General features: G+C 40.0%; 1 protein-coding gene across 3 annotated transcripts in view; it reads right to left on the bottom strand.

The window, feature by feature from the left end:
* Positions 1-21416, bottom strand: part of LOC115572498 (cadherin-18-like) — a 221630-nt gene that overhangs the window by 176877 nt on the left and 23337 nt on the right. For all 3 annotated transcript variants that reach the window (XM_030402641.1, XM_030402642.1, XM_030402643.1), the window contains exon 2: positions 14306-15610. In XM_030402641.1, coding sequence (XP_030258501.1) covers positions 14306-15142 — 837 coding nt within the window. In that variant the 5' untranslated portion in view covers positions 15143-15610. The remainder of the gene's footprint in view (positions 1-14305; positions 15611-21416) is intronic.

The raw sequence follows: 21416 nt of genomic DNA on the forward strand, positions 1-21416 counted from the left end.
TAAGTTACATTGTATTTCATTCCCATCATATTATTTTCTAATTAAAAAGTTACCGACAGTGACCAATAGTTTTCAATTAATTTCAGCCCATGATGCTTATAAATTCAAAGCATAGTCTCAAGATAGCAGCTGTGGAGTTGATCACATAATACATGCCATCAATAAACTGGACTTATTTGCTTTGTCAGACACCTGTGATCATAAAATAGTAACTTGATGAATGCGTCTGTGCTGCAGTGCATAAACAGGTGGTCTTATTCACCGACTATTTAATGCTCAGTCACTTGTCTGACTAGAGAAACAGAAAAATAGACAAGAACAAGCAATTTGTGAGGCTACAAATCAGCAGAGTAACCGGACTGCTACAATTTCAGGTTTTGCCAATCAAAAGAGGTAAAAGGACATTTTAGTAATTTTTGTATTGTTCAGGTGCTAAAAATTACATGTAAACACAAGTGTGGACACTTCTTATTACAATGTGTTGATATTTAGCAACTATATTGGGAATGTAGTTTCATCCTCATTCCAAAGCTCCCCCATTCTTTTCCTAACCTCATTTCTGTTTCTTATTTCTGTCTCTGCTTTCCTCTCTGCTCCTCTGTCCTCTTCTATAATATGCTTTAGTCGCCTTACCTCACCTGTGCTTTGCTACTGCCTTCCTTTGAGCAGAATAGCTTTCTCCATCAGTCAATGTCAGTGCACACTATATGAGTGTCTGTGCACCTGTTTGTGTGTGTGTGTGTGTGTGTGTGCGTGTGCATGTAATTTTCAAAGTGGGTGCAGCGCCTGCACTTCAACCTCTCTGTTGTTATGCTCAGAGCAATCAATAGAAAGCGAGGCTTCATCTGAGTGAGAAAAAACGTAGCTCAGCTGTCACAGCACCCTACAAAACAATGACTCAGTATGCCCCGGGGAGCTCTGAGTGTGTGTGTGTGTGTGTGTGTGTTTGTGTGTGTGTGTGTGTGTGTGTGCGCACCCCACTTTGGCTTTATGTGTGCTTTTTTGCACCTACAGCACATCTGTTTCCACCTTCAGTGAGCCAGCCACATAACATAACCCTCACGCACTCAACACTCACACACACACACACACACACACACTAAAGCTCCCCTGGGTCTCAGTCCCAGCTCAAGTCCTCACCTTCATAAAGAGTGCAGTGTCAATGTCACGCAATGTCAGTGTCAGAGCAGATCATATCAGCCTCATTGCATTCATACATCCCAACTGGCCACTGGACAGGCCAACCATGGGCCACTCACCATGGCACTGTGTATGCATACACATGCACAGACTTATGGGTGTGAGCAGTAGCATGACGACAATTCTCCTGCTCCTGGCTTGATCTTCTGTCTAGACAGTCTAAGTGTGACTTCCTGCAATGGGTGTGTTATCCTCTGTCTGCCCCAAGGATCAGCAACTTCATGCCCACAAAAGCCTGTCCTACTTTATTTCAGTCCTTGTTGAACTGTCATGTTTAATATTTATGTGGTAGGAACCTAAACAATTTAGCCATAAAGCAATCTCTGATTGTCTGTATCTATATTATTTGTATATCTAGAGAATAATCCTTTGGATCTGTTTCGCACTTGGAAGGTTTGTTGATGAGGAACAAAGGAAGTGCAGTGTTGGATTTAGTGGAATTTGGACACACGATGAGATCAGTATTAATATATTTTGACTAAAAAGCGAACACTGCTCTGTACATGGTGCAACAGCTAGCTGTAATAACATGTTGCAGTGAGAAAAAAACAAAAGCAGAAGGTTAAGTGGATAAGTGGGAGGATGTGGTCAGCACAGGATTTATATACTTCAGTGAGAACTGGAGGTGACATTTTAAGTTTCTGTCAACAGCTGAATGCTAGTTTACAACAGCCTCAAGGGCACATGACTGCAGTCTTTCACAGAGCGAGACAGATGTATTCTTATAGCCATAAGTGGGCTAGTGCCACAAGAAGGGAAGAGGAAGTGCAGCCAAAATTTCCCAAAACTTACAAGATAGCAGTGAGTATTACCAATAACTAAGTTTGCTCTTTATGTTCATTATAACACTGTCAGGTGTTTTCTTACATGTGAGACATAAGGTAATACTAGTTGGATGCGATAAGTGCTACTGAAGATGTGCTGTGCTCACAGTACACAGCTCCTGAGCCTGTCGTTCAGCAGCTGGAAAGGAGGAACTTTTGTGCCAGGTAACCTTTTTGTGATGGCTGTTTTGCTACTACTACAATATTTTGGTTGATTGTCTGTTTGCAAAATGTTACTTGCTCTTTTATCAAAACATTGATAACGAAAATAAAAAGTAGTTGAGATTTGTCAGCTGCAAAAATTAATACTGGAAGGTATTTTTGGTAGTTGTTGGGTTTTTGTGGTCGACTGACATATTTCTTGAGTAGAAGGTGGTGTCTTTTGTTTTGTGTGCTTTTGTGTGGTTGGTTATTATTCAGCTGGCCAATTTAAGCAGGAGGGCTCTGCTTAAAACAGTGAGCAAATCATTCTTTAAATATACAGTCCGTGTCCCAATTTGTAACCATTTGAAAAAAATGTGAACGACATGACGTGTCATATTCTATAGTCCAAACATACAGTGTGAAAGGAGTTGACCTATTAAACATACAAATACATGTAGCAGCAAGGTATAAGGGAAGATGTCCTCACTGACAATCAGGCACTTGAGAAAGTGAAAATTGGGGAAGTAGTTTATATGCACTTCAGCAACATGACTTTCACTTTATAGTGGAGCTCTTGCTCGTGAGTAAAATGAAAAAGTTTTAGTTAAGTCAGATTTGGATTGAGTTATTTCAAATCTGAGAATTCATCACTCTGTGTTACGTCTCCTTTTGTCCAGCTGCTCTACTGTTACTTTTGCAGTGTTTGTTTTTATGTCTGTGAAATTAATGAGGTAGCTGTGAAATCAGGTGTTTCTGATGGCATATCCTGTCTATCCTGACTATCCTGACCTGTCTTACTGGATAAAATGGACTATAAAGCATTGAGTGAGTGAAGGAAGCAGCCTGTGTTAAAAAAAATGCTGGTTGAAAATAGCTCTTCTATTCTGTATTTATTTTTCATATTTTGATCCAAGGGAGTGTGTTGTTAGGCAGAAACCCTGAATGATTCATGACATGTGACCTCAATGACTTGACATGTAACATCAAGGTGGGGACAACGGCTTTGACTAACTGATGAAGCTTCTCGTCTAAAAGGAGAAACATCTTCAAGATTGAAACACTAAGTCTAGCTGATTTTAACTTCCACGTAACACATCTCTTCATAATTAATGTCCAACAAGCAGATCCAGTTTCAGGGACAGCTAACCTGAGTTCATTCAGTCAACTCTGAGTAAAAGCCACATGTGGTGAATGGAAAAAAGGTCAATGGAGCTCCACAACTATGAGTTACATGTCATGACGACAGATACCGTAAATAGGAAACCAGTTTAATCCAGTGGAGCAAGAAATAGTAATGCCTGACAATGTGTACTACTAGGACATTTAAATAACAGTTTGTTCTCTTCCTTGCTCAAATTTAGAAACAGGTTTTGAATGACATTTCTCTTGAGTTCAGTGTATTCAGTGCCCAGTGTTGGAGCATGTCTATGATGACAGAAACAGTATATTAGGGGCAGGAACCCTTTGTCAGGTGTCCAGCCACAGATACATTTATGTTGAACATTGAGAAAGGAATCTATTAATTACACATCAGCCAACTGGACCATTTCTGCGCTGTGATACATTAATACAGACTCTCGGAAATGGTGAGATGGTTTTCAATTTTTTTTTTACAAATAAAAAAACAAGTGTGGCGTACAAAAGCATTTAGCACCCCTGAGTCTATACTTTGTCGAATCACCTTTTGCTGCTATGACAGCTGCAGGTCTTTTAGGGTAAGTCTCTACCAGCTTTGCATATCTATAGATTAAATCCTTGCCCATTCTTCCTTGCAAATTAGCTCAAGCTCAGTCAGATTCGGTGGAGAGTGTCTGTGAACAGCAATTTAAGTCTTACCAGAGATTCTCAAGTGGATTTAGGTCTGGACTCTGACTGGTCCATTCTAACACATTAACATGATTTGATCTAAACCATTCCATTATAGCTCTGGCTGTATGTTGGCTGTAGGCTCGTTGTCCTGCTGACCAGAGCACCTTCCTCCACATGTTTGCTGTGTCACCCACATGGCTTGTGGCAAACAGCAAATGGGACTTATTGTGGCTTTGTTTCAACAATGTCTTTCTTCTTGCCACTCATCTATAAATAAACTCGTCTATCCATTTTCAGATGATGGATTGAACAGTGCTCCATGAGATGTTCAAAGCTTGGGATATTTTTTCATAACCTAACCATGCTTTAAACTTCTCCACAACTTTATCCCTGACCTGTCTGGGTTGTTCCTTGGGCTTCATGATGCTGTTTGTTCACTAATGTTCTCTAGCAAACCTCTGAGGCCTTCACAGAACAGCTGTATTTACACTAAGATTAGATTACACACAGGTGGACTCCATTTACTAATTAGGTGACTTCTGAAGGCAACTGGTTGCACTGGATTTTATTTAAGGGTATCAGAGTGAAGGGGGGTGAATACTTTTGCACACCACACTTTTCAGTTTTTTATTTGTAAAAACAAATTAAAAACATGTATCATTTTCCTTCCACTTCACAATTATGCGCAACGTTGTGTTGGCCTATCACACAATCCCAATAAAATACATTAACATGTGTGGCTTGACGTGACAAAATATGGAAAGGTTCAAGGGGTTAGAATGCTATTGCAAGCCACTGCATATTGTCTGGCAGCATACAATCTTGGTGTGCAGTTGACCATACATTTGCAGGTTTTGCTTAGGTCCTCAGCATCAATACTAAAAAAGAGGTACACTATAGAGAAATTCCTCCTCCAACAGATGAAGCCCATAACTTGCAACTCAAAATGTTCTTCTCCCAAACTACATAGTGCACTATTAATGAGTAGACTTAAGGTCCCCTTGCATAAAAGTGAGCTGTCTATTCAGTAGAAAGACACAGATGTATGAAATTGATATGCTACATAATGAGAAAAAACAGAGTGTGTTTTTCCCAAGGTGGTATCAGGATGGCATTATAGCTCAACAGACCACTATGCTATGTTTCTGAAAACATTTTAGGAGAGATATAGACGATGAACGGTCTCATTACCATTTTGTCTTACTGAGTTTTTCAGCTTGCGTATTCATTGTACATAAATAAAATGGTGTGGACTTCCGGTTCACAAGCGGACTTCCATTTCTCTATTTTAGCTAATTACTACACTAAATATGTTCTGCATAGCATGTTAGGGGATGAACAGTCAGTGCAGTAGCAGATTCATGGATTCAATTTTATCAGCACTGCCAAGTTCAGACAGTTTGATCGGAGGTAAGAAAGCGTGCACGGCGGCTCCCCCTCCCGAGATCTGTCTGTCTATGGATGCACACCGACAAAATGTGGGACAAAATTCTCCAGTTGATTCAACAGCCCTGCAGCTGCCAGATGAGCATTTAGGCTGGGAGACCTGTTGGGATGGCAATTGAATCAGAGCAAAGCAATACACTGTTATTTTAATAATGTGTTTGGCCTCTGTCAACTTCCAAGATATGCAGAGGATGTTCGTGAACACACTTTTATAAACTGATTGCATCTCTTTTATCATCCGCCACTGCATGAGGAATTTCTGATAAAAAATATCAGAAAAATTACACTGCCTAATAACAATAATGTCTGCTGAAAATGCGTCACCTGAGCGTAGTAGTTCATGTGTATTGTAACCACCCACAGTCAGTGAAATATTTAAACCAAATATTTCAAGTGAAAGAAATGATCAAGGACCAAGCTTATTTAAAGATTATCAACCATATCACAAAGTCATCAATATTTTGCTTCAGCTATTTGTTTTTCAACAAAGGTATGAAAGTAATATGGCTGTTGAATTGATTTAACAGGAAGGAAAAACTGCGTGTGTGGCACTCATCTGAGCAGCCAGGACAAACTGTTATAGTATGAATATGTTTTTTATTCTTGTTTTTATTGTAGTTAAATAAATGTGATTTCTTAGATTAGTTAGATACTACTACAAGCCATCAGGTGCGTGCAGAAACCCTAACCCAAACTAACAAAATATTTTGCCGGTGAAAATTTTATTTTTGAAAGGATAGACCCCAACACATATGGATTAAAGCAGAATACACCGTTAGGTAAAAACATATTGTGGATTTTAGAAACGATAAAATTTTTTCTATAACACTTTAAAGTTACTAGACGTGAAGTTTGCAGATAAGTAGTAGCCTATAAATCTATCCATGGAAACTTTTCAGTAGGTATGTTACTTATAACAACGTTGAGCTAGCTAGGTCGTTTTGTGTTTAAACATGCAGTATTTATTCAGTTTGGGAAATTTCATGATTTATGGCATTAAAGGAAGACTCAACAGCTAGGAGATATCATCATCATCATATCATCATCATCATCATCACTTGATGACTCAAAAAATGCTCTAATGTGTCTTCAACACTTGCTAAAATATTTAAAAAATGTGCAAATGTTTTTGTCTTTGTTTTGTTTTGCATAGTATTGCTTCTGACTTGTGTGATCCGAACATTTCCAACAATTTCAGAGCATTGAAAAGTCAAAATATATTGAAAGTTTGATGTAATAAGTCCTAATGTTGTTTGAAACAAAATATTCTACTTCAGTCCATATTTGTTGACATTCAGCTTTTCAAAAAATTACATTTTCACCACGGCAAAAAATATGTATGCTCTTGGATTTCTGCACGCACCTGATGGCGTGTTCTAGCAGTCATCTAACAGCATGAGAAATGACATTAATACAACTACATAACAAACAAGAAAAAGTTCCTACTCTATAAAAGTTCGTCCTGGTACCACTGCAGATAAAGTCATCTGCTCAGACAAGAACTGCACACACAGATTTTACTTCCTGTTAAATTATTAATTCCCCTGCCATATTACTTTCAATTTCATGCAAAACTGTTGAAAAAGAAATTAGCTGAAGCATAATGTTGATGATCTCATGATATGGTAGCTTATTAATCATTAAATATGCTCCGTGTTAGAATCACACTCTCTCACACACATCAAATATCGTATGCCCATGATACAGTAAGGAGAGCTGATTTCACACTGATGTAATGCTTCAGTTTCCATCATCTCTGCTTCTCCTGGTGGATAGATAAACCATTACAACTGGCTTCACACATGGCCTGAGGTTTCACTACATCATCGCAGGGGATCTCATTCCAGTCACGGACCCTGTACTGTATGAGCACGTGCTGAAGCGGCATGTTATCTTTTTCGAGCTGCAGTTCCTAATAACCGTCACTTGTTGCAGTCTATCAAACATAATAAATAGTTGTATTTCACTCTCACTTCTGTCAGGCACACAGTCATAAAACACAGACAGCACATCACAGACAGAGAAGACCTCAAGAGATGCCCAGCTTAGTTAGAGTTAGCAAGACAGACAGACTACAAAGAAATGCACTGGCACTGCAAGCTAGCACACGTGAACTTAATATTGCTGTTAGTGCGAATAATGCTGCTTGGAGAAGGGAAAAAACAAGGTTGCCTGACTGCTGTTTCCGCAATTCACTCTCATGTTGTTGTTGTTGTTGTTTACCTCTTCTCGTGATCTTTAGTATAGTTAAGTAATATAGTGTATAGATAAGCATCTTACTCGCATCTCTCAGTTGTAAAAATTGACACCCGCTTTGCTAGAAATGTTCAAAATATAGCATACACTTTAACTTTTTCTTTTAAGTTTGGACTTTGTTGGACAGGTATTGTGGTATGTAGTAATCTGTTGTTGTTTAATTGTATTTTATTATTGTATTTATTTTTCCTGTTCTCCTTTTTTAAAACAGTTTGACTTATTTATTTAGATATTCTGCACAATTCTGGCCTGTTATTAAAACGGCCCATTTTATGGTTTGGTTTACTATTTAATACAAATAGGCATTGTGGCATTGTTTAGCTGTACATACATTTTCATGTTATGTTGGCTATATTTTAAATAAGGTTGAGAGATCTTTATTAACACTTATATGAAAATAATATTTAGATTTAACTGACTGAACTGAATGAATTCAAATCAATGCACTGATGATAAATGGTGGACAGCATGATGGCTGCATCACATTGATTCTACATCCTTTAAACACTGATGCTACATCTTACTTTTGATTAAAACATTACTTTATGAGAAGTTTTAAGTTTGTATTGTGAAATGATCCCACTGCAGAGTATTTCTTAGTCAAAGTGAAAAGCATGCACCGTTCTTTTATAATTTGAAAATATGAAGATGTTTTTCCAGTGAAATGTGCTTAGCGGTATCTCCAGAAAGTGTCTCGCTTTTCTGACCAACTGGATTACCAACCCTTTAAATGACTTCTACTACTCAAGAACATATAGCTGTGATCAGGCCTGGAATTTCCCCATTTTAGGGGCAAGGCCACTTGGCCTTTCGTGTTGTCAATTATTTGAGAGCACAAAGGCCAAAAGCCAGGGCAGCAAGGCCATAAAATAAAACAATGATTAAAGGACTAAGAATGTATAAATATCTGTGAAATGAATACATAAAACAAGCTCAGGCGAGAAATGTTCAACTTTCAACTATTTATAAATTCATAAATGCATTTATTTTTATTTCATATTCATTTTTAACATATACTACAAAGTGACAATCATTTATGCCAGGTTATGTGATAAATCAGTCACTATCGTTTGAAGATGGTGATGGAGAGGGAGAGTTTCAGCTTGTGAACCGTCCCAGTGTGAACGGATAAGCCGGAAGGCGCGGAGCGAGGGCGTGTCGGTCTGAAAGTCTGATAACTACACAGGTCCTTCACTCAACTAAATACAGAGAAATGTCACACAGAGCAACGTTGCAGGACCAAACAAAGGTAACGTAGTTACTGTAACTGTCTTTGGTAACTTATATGAGGAAAAAATCACCACAGCTGTATGTGGAGCAGCGTCCGTCCTCCTGTCTGTCCTCCTGTCTGTCCTCCCGACTCTTTGTCACATTTCTGCCTGAAAAACAGCGTCTGTCACCGGCAAAAAAAAACTTTTACTCACTGAATGTTTGTGGTGAAAATAAATCACCGCGACCGTCAGTCCTCCCGACCGAGACTTCAGGGAACACCTGGGAAACACCGACATCGTCATCACGACGTGTACCATCACACCTCTTTAGGAGCCGCAGGGCCGGCTTTCTGTGTGAATTACACAGCGGTACAGCGGAGATGCTTCGCTCTGTGTGAATCATCATCGGCGGAGAATTAGCGAACCACTGCTCTGGAGTTAATGCAGAGACGCTGTGTAAAAAGGGCTACTATCTTAACTCAGACCCGGCGACTTCTCCCTCCTCGTCTCGGCCACGCGGACGTCGGGGGTGCGTTTGATGAAGTCTCCTGGTTAGCCAGTGATAGATTGCTGTCAAACTGTCAATGTAGCCCTCCCGAGCGGTTCATGCCAGGCTCGAATCGAACCTACCACTGGTGATGTACGCATCGTCTCATTTGATGTTGCCAATATGTCATAAAAAGATGCATTTCTTTTCCGCAAAAGATGCCGGTGTTCAAAGCCGTGTTGACAGGGAAAAGGAAGAGTAGAGGAGAAAACTGCAAAATCAACTAGGGCAGTGCAGGCGCGGCATCAAGGCCACTGTGGCCTTAGGGCAGACGAGGCCAAATTGCGAGGGCCGCCCTCGTGAAATTCCTGCGCTGGCTGTGATATTGATGAACATACAAATTGGGAACAATCTAAAAAACTGTATGTTGATAACTTCATGTGGACTATTGTGTCTATTACTGGAATATGTAGGGCTTGTGAGAAGACTGACATTTGCCAGAATATGTCATTCTATCCGAGGACCACACATGCCTTATTGGAGAAGTTTCCAACACACTCGAAAGGACACATTCTGGACCTAATCTGCTGCTCTCGTGTAACCCCCCTAAACTGTTGTGACTTCAGTGACTGCTAAATACTCTTGCACCTCTGAAAACAAGGTCTGTTCCCTTTGCCCACTCTGCTCCTTGGTTTACACCAGCGCTATGCCAGCTCAAAACCAAAGGCCGTCGCCTGGAACGCCTTCATGTCAAAATCGGCCTAGCAGTGCACAATGTATCATAATCACATACTGCAATACAAGGATGCTATTTCTCTAGCCAAAACCACATACTACTCAACCTTCATCAGGACAGCAGATGGGAACACTAGAGCCCTATTCTCAACCATCAACAATATCCTGAAACCACCTGATGCTCTACCATCTCACCTACTCACAGCTGCACAGTGTGATAACTTTATGACCTTCTTCAATGCCAACATTGAAAACATCCACCAGACATTGACTGCTTCAAATAACTCTACACCCTCTCTGCACTCTCTGCCCACATTCTCCATCAGCTCTCTGTCTCCAAAATAACTGGACTCATCTTCAAATCCAAATCATCCACCTGCCAGTTAGACCCCCTGCCCACCTACCTGGTAAAAAGCTGCATGCCTGCCTTGTACTCTCTCATAACTGATATCATTCATTCCTCACTGACTTCTGGTGTTGTTCCATCATCACTAAAGACTGCTGCAATCTCTCCAACTATCAAGAAACCTGGTACACAACTTTATATCTCCACCAAGCCTACTTCCACTCTACCACCCACAGCTCTATCTAACTGCCTACTGGAGATTAAATCATGGTTCTCACTCAACTTCCTTAAACTGAACAGTGACAAAACCGAGGTCCTCCTTGTTGGCAGCAGATCCACCCTGGCAAAGCACAACCCCTTCTTCATGTCCATCGACAATTCCACTGTCCTACCATAACCCCAGGTAAGAAGCCTGGGTGTCACCCTGGACGGCACCTTAACCTTCGAAGCCCACATCAATAATGTTACCCGGTCTGCATTCTTCCATCTACGCAACATCAACCGCCTCCGTCCCTCACCCACACCAGCCTGCACTGCTATTCTTGTAAACACCCTGGTTACATCTCATCTGGACTACTGTAATTCTCTCCTCCATAGTCTTCCTTAGAAGTCACTCCATAAACTCCAACTGGTCCAGAACGTAGCTGCTCGTATCATTACCAGAACTCCCTTTGCTGAACACATCACTCCGGCCCGGCAGCAACTCCACTGGCTCCCTATCAAATCCCGCATTGATTTCAAGATTCTACTCCTCACTTTCAAGATCCTTCATAACCTGGCACCATCATATCTCGCTGAACTGATCCATATCCACAAACCCTCCTGCACTCTCCGATCCTCTTCTACCATTCAGCTCTTCACCCCATCTGCCAACCTAACCACCATGGGGTTAAGAGCATTCAGCCGATCTGCCCCCAGCATCTGGAACTCTCTCCCACCAGACAATTGCACTTCTGACACTGTCTCCACTTTCAAATCTCGCCTGAAAACACACTTATTCCGAGTGGCTTACTTTGTATCAGCCTAATCATATAATCACACCCCTGCCTATTCTCTGTTCCACTCTTTCTCACTAGTCTTAACCCGGAAGCTCAACCCTGTCCCGGTTGACTTTCTGTATGGTGAGGATTGCTGAGTCTGAACCCTGCACATACTCTTGGCTATTCTCTATTTCACTCTATTGCACTATTCTCACCCTGGAAGCTCAACCCTGCCTAACCCGGCCCGGTTGACCTCCTGTATGGTGAGGATTGCTGAGTCTGAACCCTCCACATACTCTTGCCTATTCTTTATTCCATTCTATTGCACTATTCTCACCTCGGAAGCTCAATCCTGCCTAACCCGCAGGGCATGTGAGTGAAGCGAGCGGGGAGCGGAGCGTGCAAAATATAGTGGGAGCGCAGAGCGGGTTTTAATCCAAAGGCCAGAGCAGTGGTTCCGTTTCGCTCCAGTTCTGTTCCGATACCGCTCTCCACGAGTCTAGGGCATGCACAAGTCCAGACTCACGTGTGCCTTCAAGGGTTAGCCTACTTCAGAGGTCATTCGTTGACAGATGGAATTACTAAAATATTTCGAAAAGCAGGCAGACAGGTCATATAGGTGCAACGTCAGGAATTGCTGCCTCTTTTAAATTTGAGCAAGCGTGGAGCAATTTCACCGGAGCTGAATGAAATTTTAGGTGAGCGAAGAGCGGTCTTTGAGCGGAGCTGTCTGGTCAGGAGCGAACACCCACGTAAGCGGGGAGCGGAAATTCTCGCCCCTCAGCTCTGCTCACATGCTCTGCTAACCCGGCCCTGTTGACTTCCTGTGTAGCATAGAATAGAATAGTCTTTATTGTCATTGTACAGGAGAATACAATGAAAGGAAAGTATGGTGAGGACTGTGGAGTCTGAATTCTGTGCTGAGCCGGCACCGTGTAACTGCATCCTCTTATTTATCTAGTTTTATTTTTGCACTAAATTGTAGCCTGTTTTTTGTTGTACAGTTGTTGTTATGTGCGGTGTCTTTGAGTGCTTTGAAAGGTGCCTTCAAATAAAATGCATTATTATTATTAGTATTATTGTTATTATTATTATCATTATTATTATTATTGTTATTATTGTTTTTCAATTCATAGTGTTTTGTAGAACGCAGGACTGGATCCCAGATTCAGACAGAAAAAGACTTCCCCAGGTTGGTTGGACTGGATAATGGGGATAAGCATATTTTTTCGATTGTTCCTCTGAGGTTGTCTTCAACTGTTTTCCTCCTGAAGAATATTCAACATTTTCCACCTAATTCTGCAGCTCTGCAGTTATTCGCAGTCTAGAAAGGAAAAGGTTGTATCACCTCTTTAAAGAAAGGGCTGAATGAAATTGAAAACAATGAAACTACTGAGGCCAGTAGCTACTGCATGATATAGTGATTTGCAATTTAGCACTTTGTTTTACAAATGCAGCTATATCTATAGATGTAGAATACAGAGAGACTTTGTGTTTTTTTGTTTTCAGTCACAAGCCTGGCACAAACTCCCTGGCTGACTTTGACAATAGCATTTGTAAAGGAAGCACTTTTAGTAAAATGCATTTAGTAAGCAAATAATTGAATTACTTGAATTACTGATATGCCAGAAGTTGGTCCACCATGACTACTCCAGAATCAACTGTCCTCACTTTCTTATCATGATTTTTGTTAATAAAAAAAATAACAGAAAACCGTCAGATGCAACAACAGTCTTGCATGGATCTCCCACTTCATCAAAGTAGCTATAATCAATGTTTTCATCATAAAATCATATCAAATGGAAAGAAGGTAACAATTTGACAGCAGAAAAAAACCTGAGGAGACATCTCTTTTTAGTAAGTTTCAGCTCTTTGTTTAGCTGTCCAGTCTGTAATCTCACTGTTTGCGTTCACTCTCACTGTGGTCTTAGAGCCATATGTGGCTGCAGCAGGCAGCTGATCTCACAAAAGAAACACTGTACACTACATGCTAAGCACCAAATGGTAGATAGACATAGTGGCTATAGCTGGTGAAAATAATGGAACATTTAGCTGCTAAGGAGACAGATATTTCCCTCCGGAGTTGATGGAGATCAAAACACAGCTAAAAGAGAATGAATATTGGATTTATATTCATCAGGTGAACACAAACTCCAAATGACTGGCTGAAGACATTATTAACCTGACAGTGTTATTGTTACCGCTGCTAATAATCATGCTAAAGATATCCAACATCCATTTTCAACGATGGCATTGTGGTTGGAATGGTAATAGATTACGTCTGACAACCATGCCTCCATTCTCTTTTCAAGAAAATGGTTTAACTAAAACAGCTCCCAGCCCTTTTTCTCTCTTCCTACCCGCTCATAATTCCTGTCTTTCTTATATTTCTGTTGGCCTCCCTTCTCCTCTCATTTTATTATTTGCATTTTATGATTGCCAACCTGTTGTTAAACTGATTACACTGCCTTTTTACCTTAACAAACCTGCCTCTGCATTTAGCTTTGTGTCCAGAAAAATGATAGAGAAAAATCTGCTTATTGCTTGACTTGAATAGTGAATTTCTGTATTTCGTGACACCTAGTAGTCACATCAAAAATGTGCTACAGGAGGAAGCATTGCACCTGCCCAGAGAACATTTATGTATTCAGAATAATTCAAAAATGTAAAATGTAATTAATCAAGTAATTAATTACTTAACTAATTGTATATATATATTTAACTGATGAATCAATTAATGAATTAAATCTCATAAGAGACATTAAACAAGCTCCAAGAAGTACATGCACATTGCTCAACACATATTCATAAGAGACAAAAAGCGGTTAGTGAAAAAAAAGCCATAAAAAGCCATAAACATAGCTTACCTTTCCAACGTACTGAGGTTCGGGTCCGATGTGTTCCTCCAGAACAAAGAACTGGTTCCAGATCCAGCCTCTTTTGGGTCGATGGTGAGAATCGTTGTCTATGGCAGACAACTTGGTCTGGTTCCTCTGTGCTCTTGAGTTTGAGCTGGAGATCTTGGAGTAGGATTTAGTATTCATAATTGTTTGTGAAGAAGGTCTGAGTTTGGAATAGGCTTGAGGATTTGATAGTAACACTGGGCTGGCACTGGAGTAGGGGACCAACTCAGAATTGGTCTTAGGCCCGTTCACTACCTTAGAATTGGAGAGTGGCTTGGGCATGGGCTGCGACAGTGGGCCAATCCCTGGTTTTGGATTGATTTTGGGGTTGGCTTTTGAAGTCTGGTTTGAATTGTTTGAGGTATTTGTCGCTTCTTCATTAGTATTTGATTGGTATGCCAACCCTTGCCTTGAATTAGAGCTCTGTTTGGACAAATGCTGTAGCTCGACTCTAGTATTTGAGCTTGATGTGGCTTCGGAGAGTGTCGATGGAAGGTTTGAATTAAAGCGATTGTTGTCGGTTAGATAGAGCATGCTGTCAAGCCTTGGCTTTAACTGTGATTTGTTCCGGAGTTTCTGGTTGGGCTTCAGTGGAGACATTTGTCTTTTAGGACTAGAATTTGGGAGTGGTGTTGGTTTAGGCAGTGACTTGACCCAGGGATTAGGGTGCAGGTTAGGATTGGGGTTAGTGTTAGGGCTCAGACCGACCTGGGTCCCAAAACAACTCTGGGAGACAACACATAGGAAGACCACCAGGGGACACAGACAGGAAACTGCAGCCACGCCAGCTAGAACTCTCATTGTAAAGAAAGGATAGTCCGAAAATGTCTTCCCCTCTCACCTCCAATGTGTCATACCACGATGGGCATATACAAACAACGACACACTCAAACACACAGGTTTACAGTCCTTTTCACAGAGCAGGTTTGCCAGTAGAGTCCACATGCTGCAGCCCAGGGAAGCATTTCATGTAGTTCCCTCAGAAAAATTAAAAAGAGCTCCATAATCTTGTTCGCTCTGTTTGTGTAGATGTGAGATGTTCCTTAATATGTGGCGACGTTTGTCCTCCCACAATTTTTCCCACATCTGAGATCCATTTAGATGATTAGTTTACATATAAGTATGTACAATTAGCCCAAACGCTTGTAGTGAAGTCCACGGCAAACTTGTGCATCAGCGCCATTTGTCATATCCACTATGACCAGATATCCTTATTCGTCATGTTGAAAGCAGAATCATCTGATTTTTGGGTCATAGGCTCAGCAACTCCTGAAACAGATAAGATAAAATACATGATCAAATGTTAAAAAAACGAAACTATTAAAGTACCAACAAACTAAGAGAACAAAATAACAACAACAACGTCTCTTCTTGCTAAGGAAACTGAGGAGTTTTAATGTGAGCAAAGACATTTTAACAGTTGTTTACAGATCACTCATCGAGTCAGTCCTCACTTACAACATCTCATCCTGGTACACCTTTCTTTCCGTCAGAGACAAATCCAAACTGTCACGCATCATCAAACACGCAAGTAAAATAACAGGCACCACACAGGCAGTCAGACGCAAAGCCGCCTCCATCATACATGACCCTTCACATCCACTCCACAACTCATTCCAACTCCTTCCTTCAGGCCGTCGCTACAGGGTCCCACTAGCTAGGACAAACTTAGTGAAAAAATCATTCATCCCATCCGCCATCAACATCATCAACAATGCACTATGAAATCCTTTTTAATGTCCTCATTCTGTATTGTACGTATGCACTGTATTTATTTTATTTTATTTATTGTGTTGCTGTTTTTATGTTAACTGCACATCTGTGAACACGTCAAAGACGAATTTCCACTGCTTTTTGCAGGGGACAATAAAGTTTTTCTGATTCTGATTCTGATAAATAAGCCACAATACAAGAGAGCTGACTCTGCTTGGACAACAGCCTGTCTTCATAGTAGAGAACTGTCAAAGCAGTCCAGGCAACAACGCCAAGCTCAGATTAAAGATGATTTTGATGATTTATCTTAAGCTCATTAATTTTTTAAGCTCAATGCTAATTGCCAGTTTGCAATTGATGACATATCTCTGTATCACAAAAGTATACAGGTGGCAGTGTGTACTCCATGTATGTGTTGTTGTTGTACAAAGTTTGTAGTTTCTGCAACTGACATATGCTCAGACAATAAGACAAACAAACATAAAAGGTTGGTAGTGTTGGGAGTGTGCCTTCAAGTGCAGGTGTAGCAGATGGTCTACAGTAAGGTTAAGAATCACTGGTGTTCAATTTTTGATGCCTGTTTAATGATAATTACACCTGTGTATTTATTTGCATTTGTAACATTTGAGGATGGATTTTCACAGTTATGTGTCAGTGAATTATGTAAACTAGACACTGATATAATCCAGCCATACTGTTGAATGCCAGCAGATAACAACTTGGCAACAGTGTCAAATACTTTCTCGGTGCCTGCTTGAGAACAGGGAAGAGAAAGTAAATTTCAACAATCATGTGCATTCCCAATCTCTCCAGTTTCCTTATCCTACCTTAATATCCATGGGAGGTCTTAGTAAGTTAAGAAATGCTTTTAAATCTAAATTAACCATTTCTTGTTACTAAAGGAAGAAGAACTGAAACACAAGGTAACATGTGGCATATTAGAACCCTATGAAATCCAGTATTCAACCAAAGTTGGTCTGGTCTAGTGAAGTACCTCACAGCCACCTGACTGAGGTCACAGGTAGTCTAGATCAGGTTGCTTGAACAAGGGTGTCCATGACATAGACCTGGGTTCAGCCAACTGTTTTACTATAGCTGAACATTATTGGGCATGGGCACCTTTGTTCTGGCTACCACCTGTGGATCTTGATTCATAACTGTTTGTGGGCCATGTATGCTCTATGGCCCTTCACTGGGCCGGACAAATGTTGCAGTGTGGGTACTCTTTAGACTGTATTCTTGAAACTCCTGAGACCTCAAGTTCAACTTCATAACTTCATAACTTTTAAACTGACTGGTTACTAACTTTTTCTGCTGTGTGTGAATTATCCATCCTCATTAGAAAAATGACCATATAAGATGACCACCTCTAGTGGACATAGTAATTATTACAGCACTAAAAGAATATGTCAGATAAAGTCCACATAGGACTGGAAAGGGAGAGGGATGTTTGGGTCAGACAAATACAGGGCTTTTACCGCTGTTCATATCCATTGTGAAAGTCAGCCAACTGCAGTTGCATAACATAGGCATGTCGCTTCATATGTAACATAGTTATTTTAACCCAACCACAATGTTTTCCTAAACCTAACAAATGCTCAAGTGTACGCTAAAGGTTTTGGGAATGGTCATACATCATTTGGGAGTGACTGGCAATTAACCTGTTAGTATATCAGAGCCTGCCTGTAGCTTGCTGCTGTTGGAACCATGGTTCTTTCAAATACAGGTGTAGCAGATGGTCAACAGCAATGGTCTGCAACTCAAGGGATAAACAGATTTTACAATTTATTATGAACTATGGTGATATTAGCCAAGACACGTCAGGACCGAAAAGTGTCAACTGAAAGTGGCAGTCAAGGAAAGTTGAGGGGATCATTGAAATCATTATCACTTGTTTAACAGCAATTTTTTTTTTCTTCTTTTTATTAGCATACTTCAAGCAGAACAGGAAAACTGAAAATTACAGCAGTGAACAAAAGCTTAAAATTCTCCCATCAAAGAGTGTGGCTTGGCTCCGTTTGTATTTTTGGTTCGAGTTGACTGAATGTTCTGCACAAGATGCCTGCAGCATTTCTTTGCTTTACCTTAAATCTAAATCACTCAAACTGCCAGCGGCACAGGCCTCATCTAGAAGCAAGCAAAGCATAAGCAGGCGATAAATGTTTCATCAATGATGCAGCCTGGCTGAGGCAGCCTCTTTTAAAAACATTCTCCTTTTCCTCCTCCTTTTGTGAGAACACAGTGATTTAGAATGAAATGATCGTAAAGAAAATGATTAGAAAGAAATTGACAGTTCATATTTAAATGATAGCTCAAAGCCCAGAAAACCAATGCCCTTGGTAAAAGTTACACATTGAAAAGCTGGAATGTTTCTTGTAATGATACCAAAAAAGCTAATATTCCATCTCCGTTAAATGTGTTCATTCAACAGATTAAATGTAAGCATATAAATAATTTGGAACTCCTTCAAATATTTAAAATTGCTTTCCTATCTGTCTGGGTAGTATCTCTGAAAGATGATATGACTTCCTTCGTCTTATACTATTTTCACCTAAATGGCTTTCATGCTATCACAGCTTATATACACATTCCTTTGTGAATGCACGTAACTGATGGCTTAATGCAATTACATTAATTAATTTGGCAGTTCGGAGGCCAAACTGCCCCATCTGGACATAAAGGTAAATTTGAAGCTTCAAGGGTGTAATGGGCTCTAATAAGATAAAGAACTATATTAAAAAATGTGTAAGGTTAAACTTGTAATTTGAGACTGTGAGCACAGTGTGAGCCTCATCACTGGCTCTTTAGGATTTCTGTCTAGTGCCAGCTTTCAGTGCCAAAGCTGGAAGTAGTTTTCTCCATAAATGAACCAAAGTTTGAATTTGTGGTAAACTAGCAAAGTTTATGTTTATTCACTGTTTGTTTATTCACAAGGCTGATTTTCGCATTATTTTTAAACTTGCACATCGCGTTTTTCACATTCATGCATCCTTTCTGGACACTTCAGCATTACTGCATTTCTTTGGACAATACCCAAAACTCTAACACAATGTAACCCCTAAAAATTCTATCAGCAGTCATGTCTCTCCTATAATATATAGTTACAGAGGTGTCTTGATGTGCATGTGAAGTTTCAGCAGCACAGACATCACTGCATGATCATAGAGCTATTTTAGGAGTTTTATAGGAATACTATAGTGTGTCTCTATGATCTTCTCACTCTTCCACTACTCCAGGTTGCTTCTTGTTACTGTGATTATGATAGTAAAATACTTTACAGAGTTAATAGGCTACAATATAGTATAGAATTGAGTATAGTTTATAGTTGAGAGAATAGATCAAAGATGAAACTGTGCAGCTGCAAATCAATGTCTTGGTTGAGCTCCACAAACAGCATAATAGATTTATCAATCCAAAAAATACGCTGCAGATATTTCAGATCTATATCTTACACAAAATATTAACAAAATTAGACTTATAGTAATCATTGATGGGATTTATTGACTAAGTATTAGAATAAGCAGGGGCCTATATGAAGCATTTAAAATGTGGTTAACTACCAAGACTATGGAAATCTCTGTCAGCGTACCAACCAATCAGACGAGGAGTAGGATGGGTCTTGCGAGAACATGAGTGGGATTCATAATAGCCTGTGTGTGTGTGTGCTTTGTGTCAGTCTACCTTGGTGCAAGGTAGCAGTGAATACATGATACAGAGTTCAATTGATTTGGGATTTTTCCCAATAAGAAAGCAGAATGGAGCTTTTAAAACCAGGAAGAGACAACACTGATGCCAGATCAACTAATAATTAAATCTAAAATCTAAGACAATACAGCCAAGCAAGAATAACAATATAATACTGATATATTGCCCAGTCCTAGTCTGGGCCATAGGTTCTAACTTGCATGAACCTCAGTCAGCTAAAATATAAATGTTGGTTAGTTGTTGTATGGTTGAATTAGGCAGACTAGACTAATATATACCGGTGTTTCACAGGATTCTGTAAGACTATGGTGGGTGTCCATGGTCCCCCGTAAAATTTGCACACACAAAGTTTGCACATTAAAATTAAAAGTAAAAGTTTTCTCTGGTGCACTTTGAGAAAAACATGACCATAAATGAGAAACTTAGCGTGCAAACATGAGCCACGTTAGCAGGCCACATTTGCTAGAGTCTGAAATTGATTAATTTCCCAGTCGACTGACTGAAGGATACTTTGCTGAAGCAATGTCGCAAAATGTTAGGGATCTTCTGCATGAAAGTGAAACACATTTTTGGATCAATATGAGAATCTGGTGCAGCAATTTAGATTATGACAGGCCGTAAGAGTCTCATTAAGTAATGGGAAACACTATAATCAACTAAACAACCCCTCTGCCCTTGCAATCTTTCCTCCTTACCCCTCCTTCAAATTACCTTCTGTTTGTGGCTCAGTGAATAAAGCTATTTGCAGGAATGTGTCTCACAAAATCTGCATGTGCATGACAGCAAACAACGTAAGGACTCATTCATAAATACATCGTTCCATCATGCTTCTACTGGTCACCGTCTAGTTTCTTGACAGAAAACAATCAAATATAAAGGATGTTATTGTATGGCAAAAGGTTTGGAGCTTTTCATCTAAGCAATTCATCAATATAATGTTGCAAAAAGTACTTACATGTTGACAACAAAACAGATTTGTAGTCAGTGCCCACCAAAAAGATTTGCCTGAAGTTTGGTGAAGTTTAGGAAACTAAATTGCTTGGTTAAGGTTTACATAAATGTTTTGTTAACTGTTAAAAGAAATTAGCAGTGACAGTTGATGAGATGCCAACCACGGTAATGGCAATCAATTAAAAATATATAATGTAAAATATGTGTATTCACACCCCTTCAAGTCAGTATTTAGTAGATGCACCTTTGGCCACAATCACATCACTGAGTCTGTGTGAATAGGTCAATCAGGCTTGCACATCTGGAAACTGCAGTTTTTCTCCATTCTTCTTTGCAAAACTGCTCATGCTCTGTCAGGTTGCATGAACAGCCCTTTCCAAGTCCAGCCACAAATTCTCTATTGGATTGAGGTCTGGACTTTAACTAGAATACTCCAGAACGTGCACCTTGCTGTCTTAAAACCATTTCTGTGAAGCTTTCGCTGTAGGCTTCAAGTCGTTATCTTGCTGAAAAATAAATCTTCTCCCAAGTCGTAGTTCTTTTGCAGACTGAAACAGGTTGACCTCCAGATTTTCCTATATATTTTACCCTCTACCTTTACAAGCCTTCCAAGGCCTGCTGCTGAGAAGCATCCCCACAGCATGATGCTGCCAACACCATGCTTCACAGTGGCGATGGTGTGTTTGTGGTCATGTGCGTTGTATGG

The sequence above is a fragment of the Sparus aurata genome, chromosome 21, assembly GCF_900880675.1.
Source record: "Sparus aurata chromosome 21, fSpaAur1.1, whole genome shotgun sequence".
Classification (NCBI taxonomy): Eukaryota; Metazoa; Chordata; class Actinopteri; order Spariformes; family Sparidae; genus Sparus; species Sparus aurata.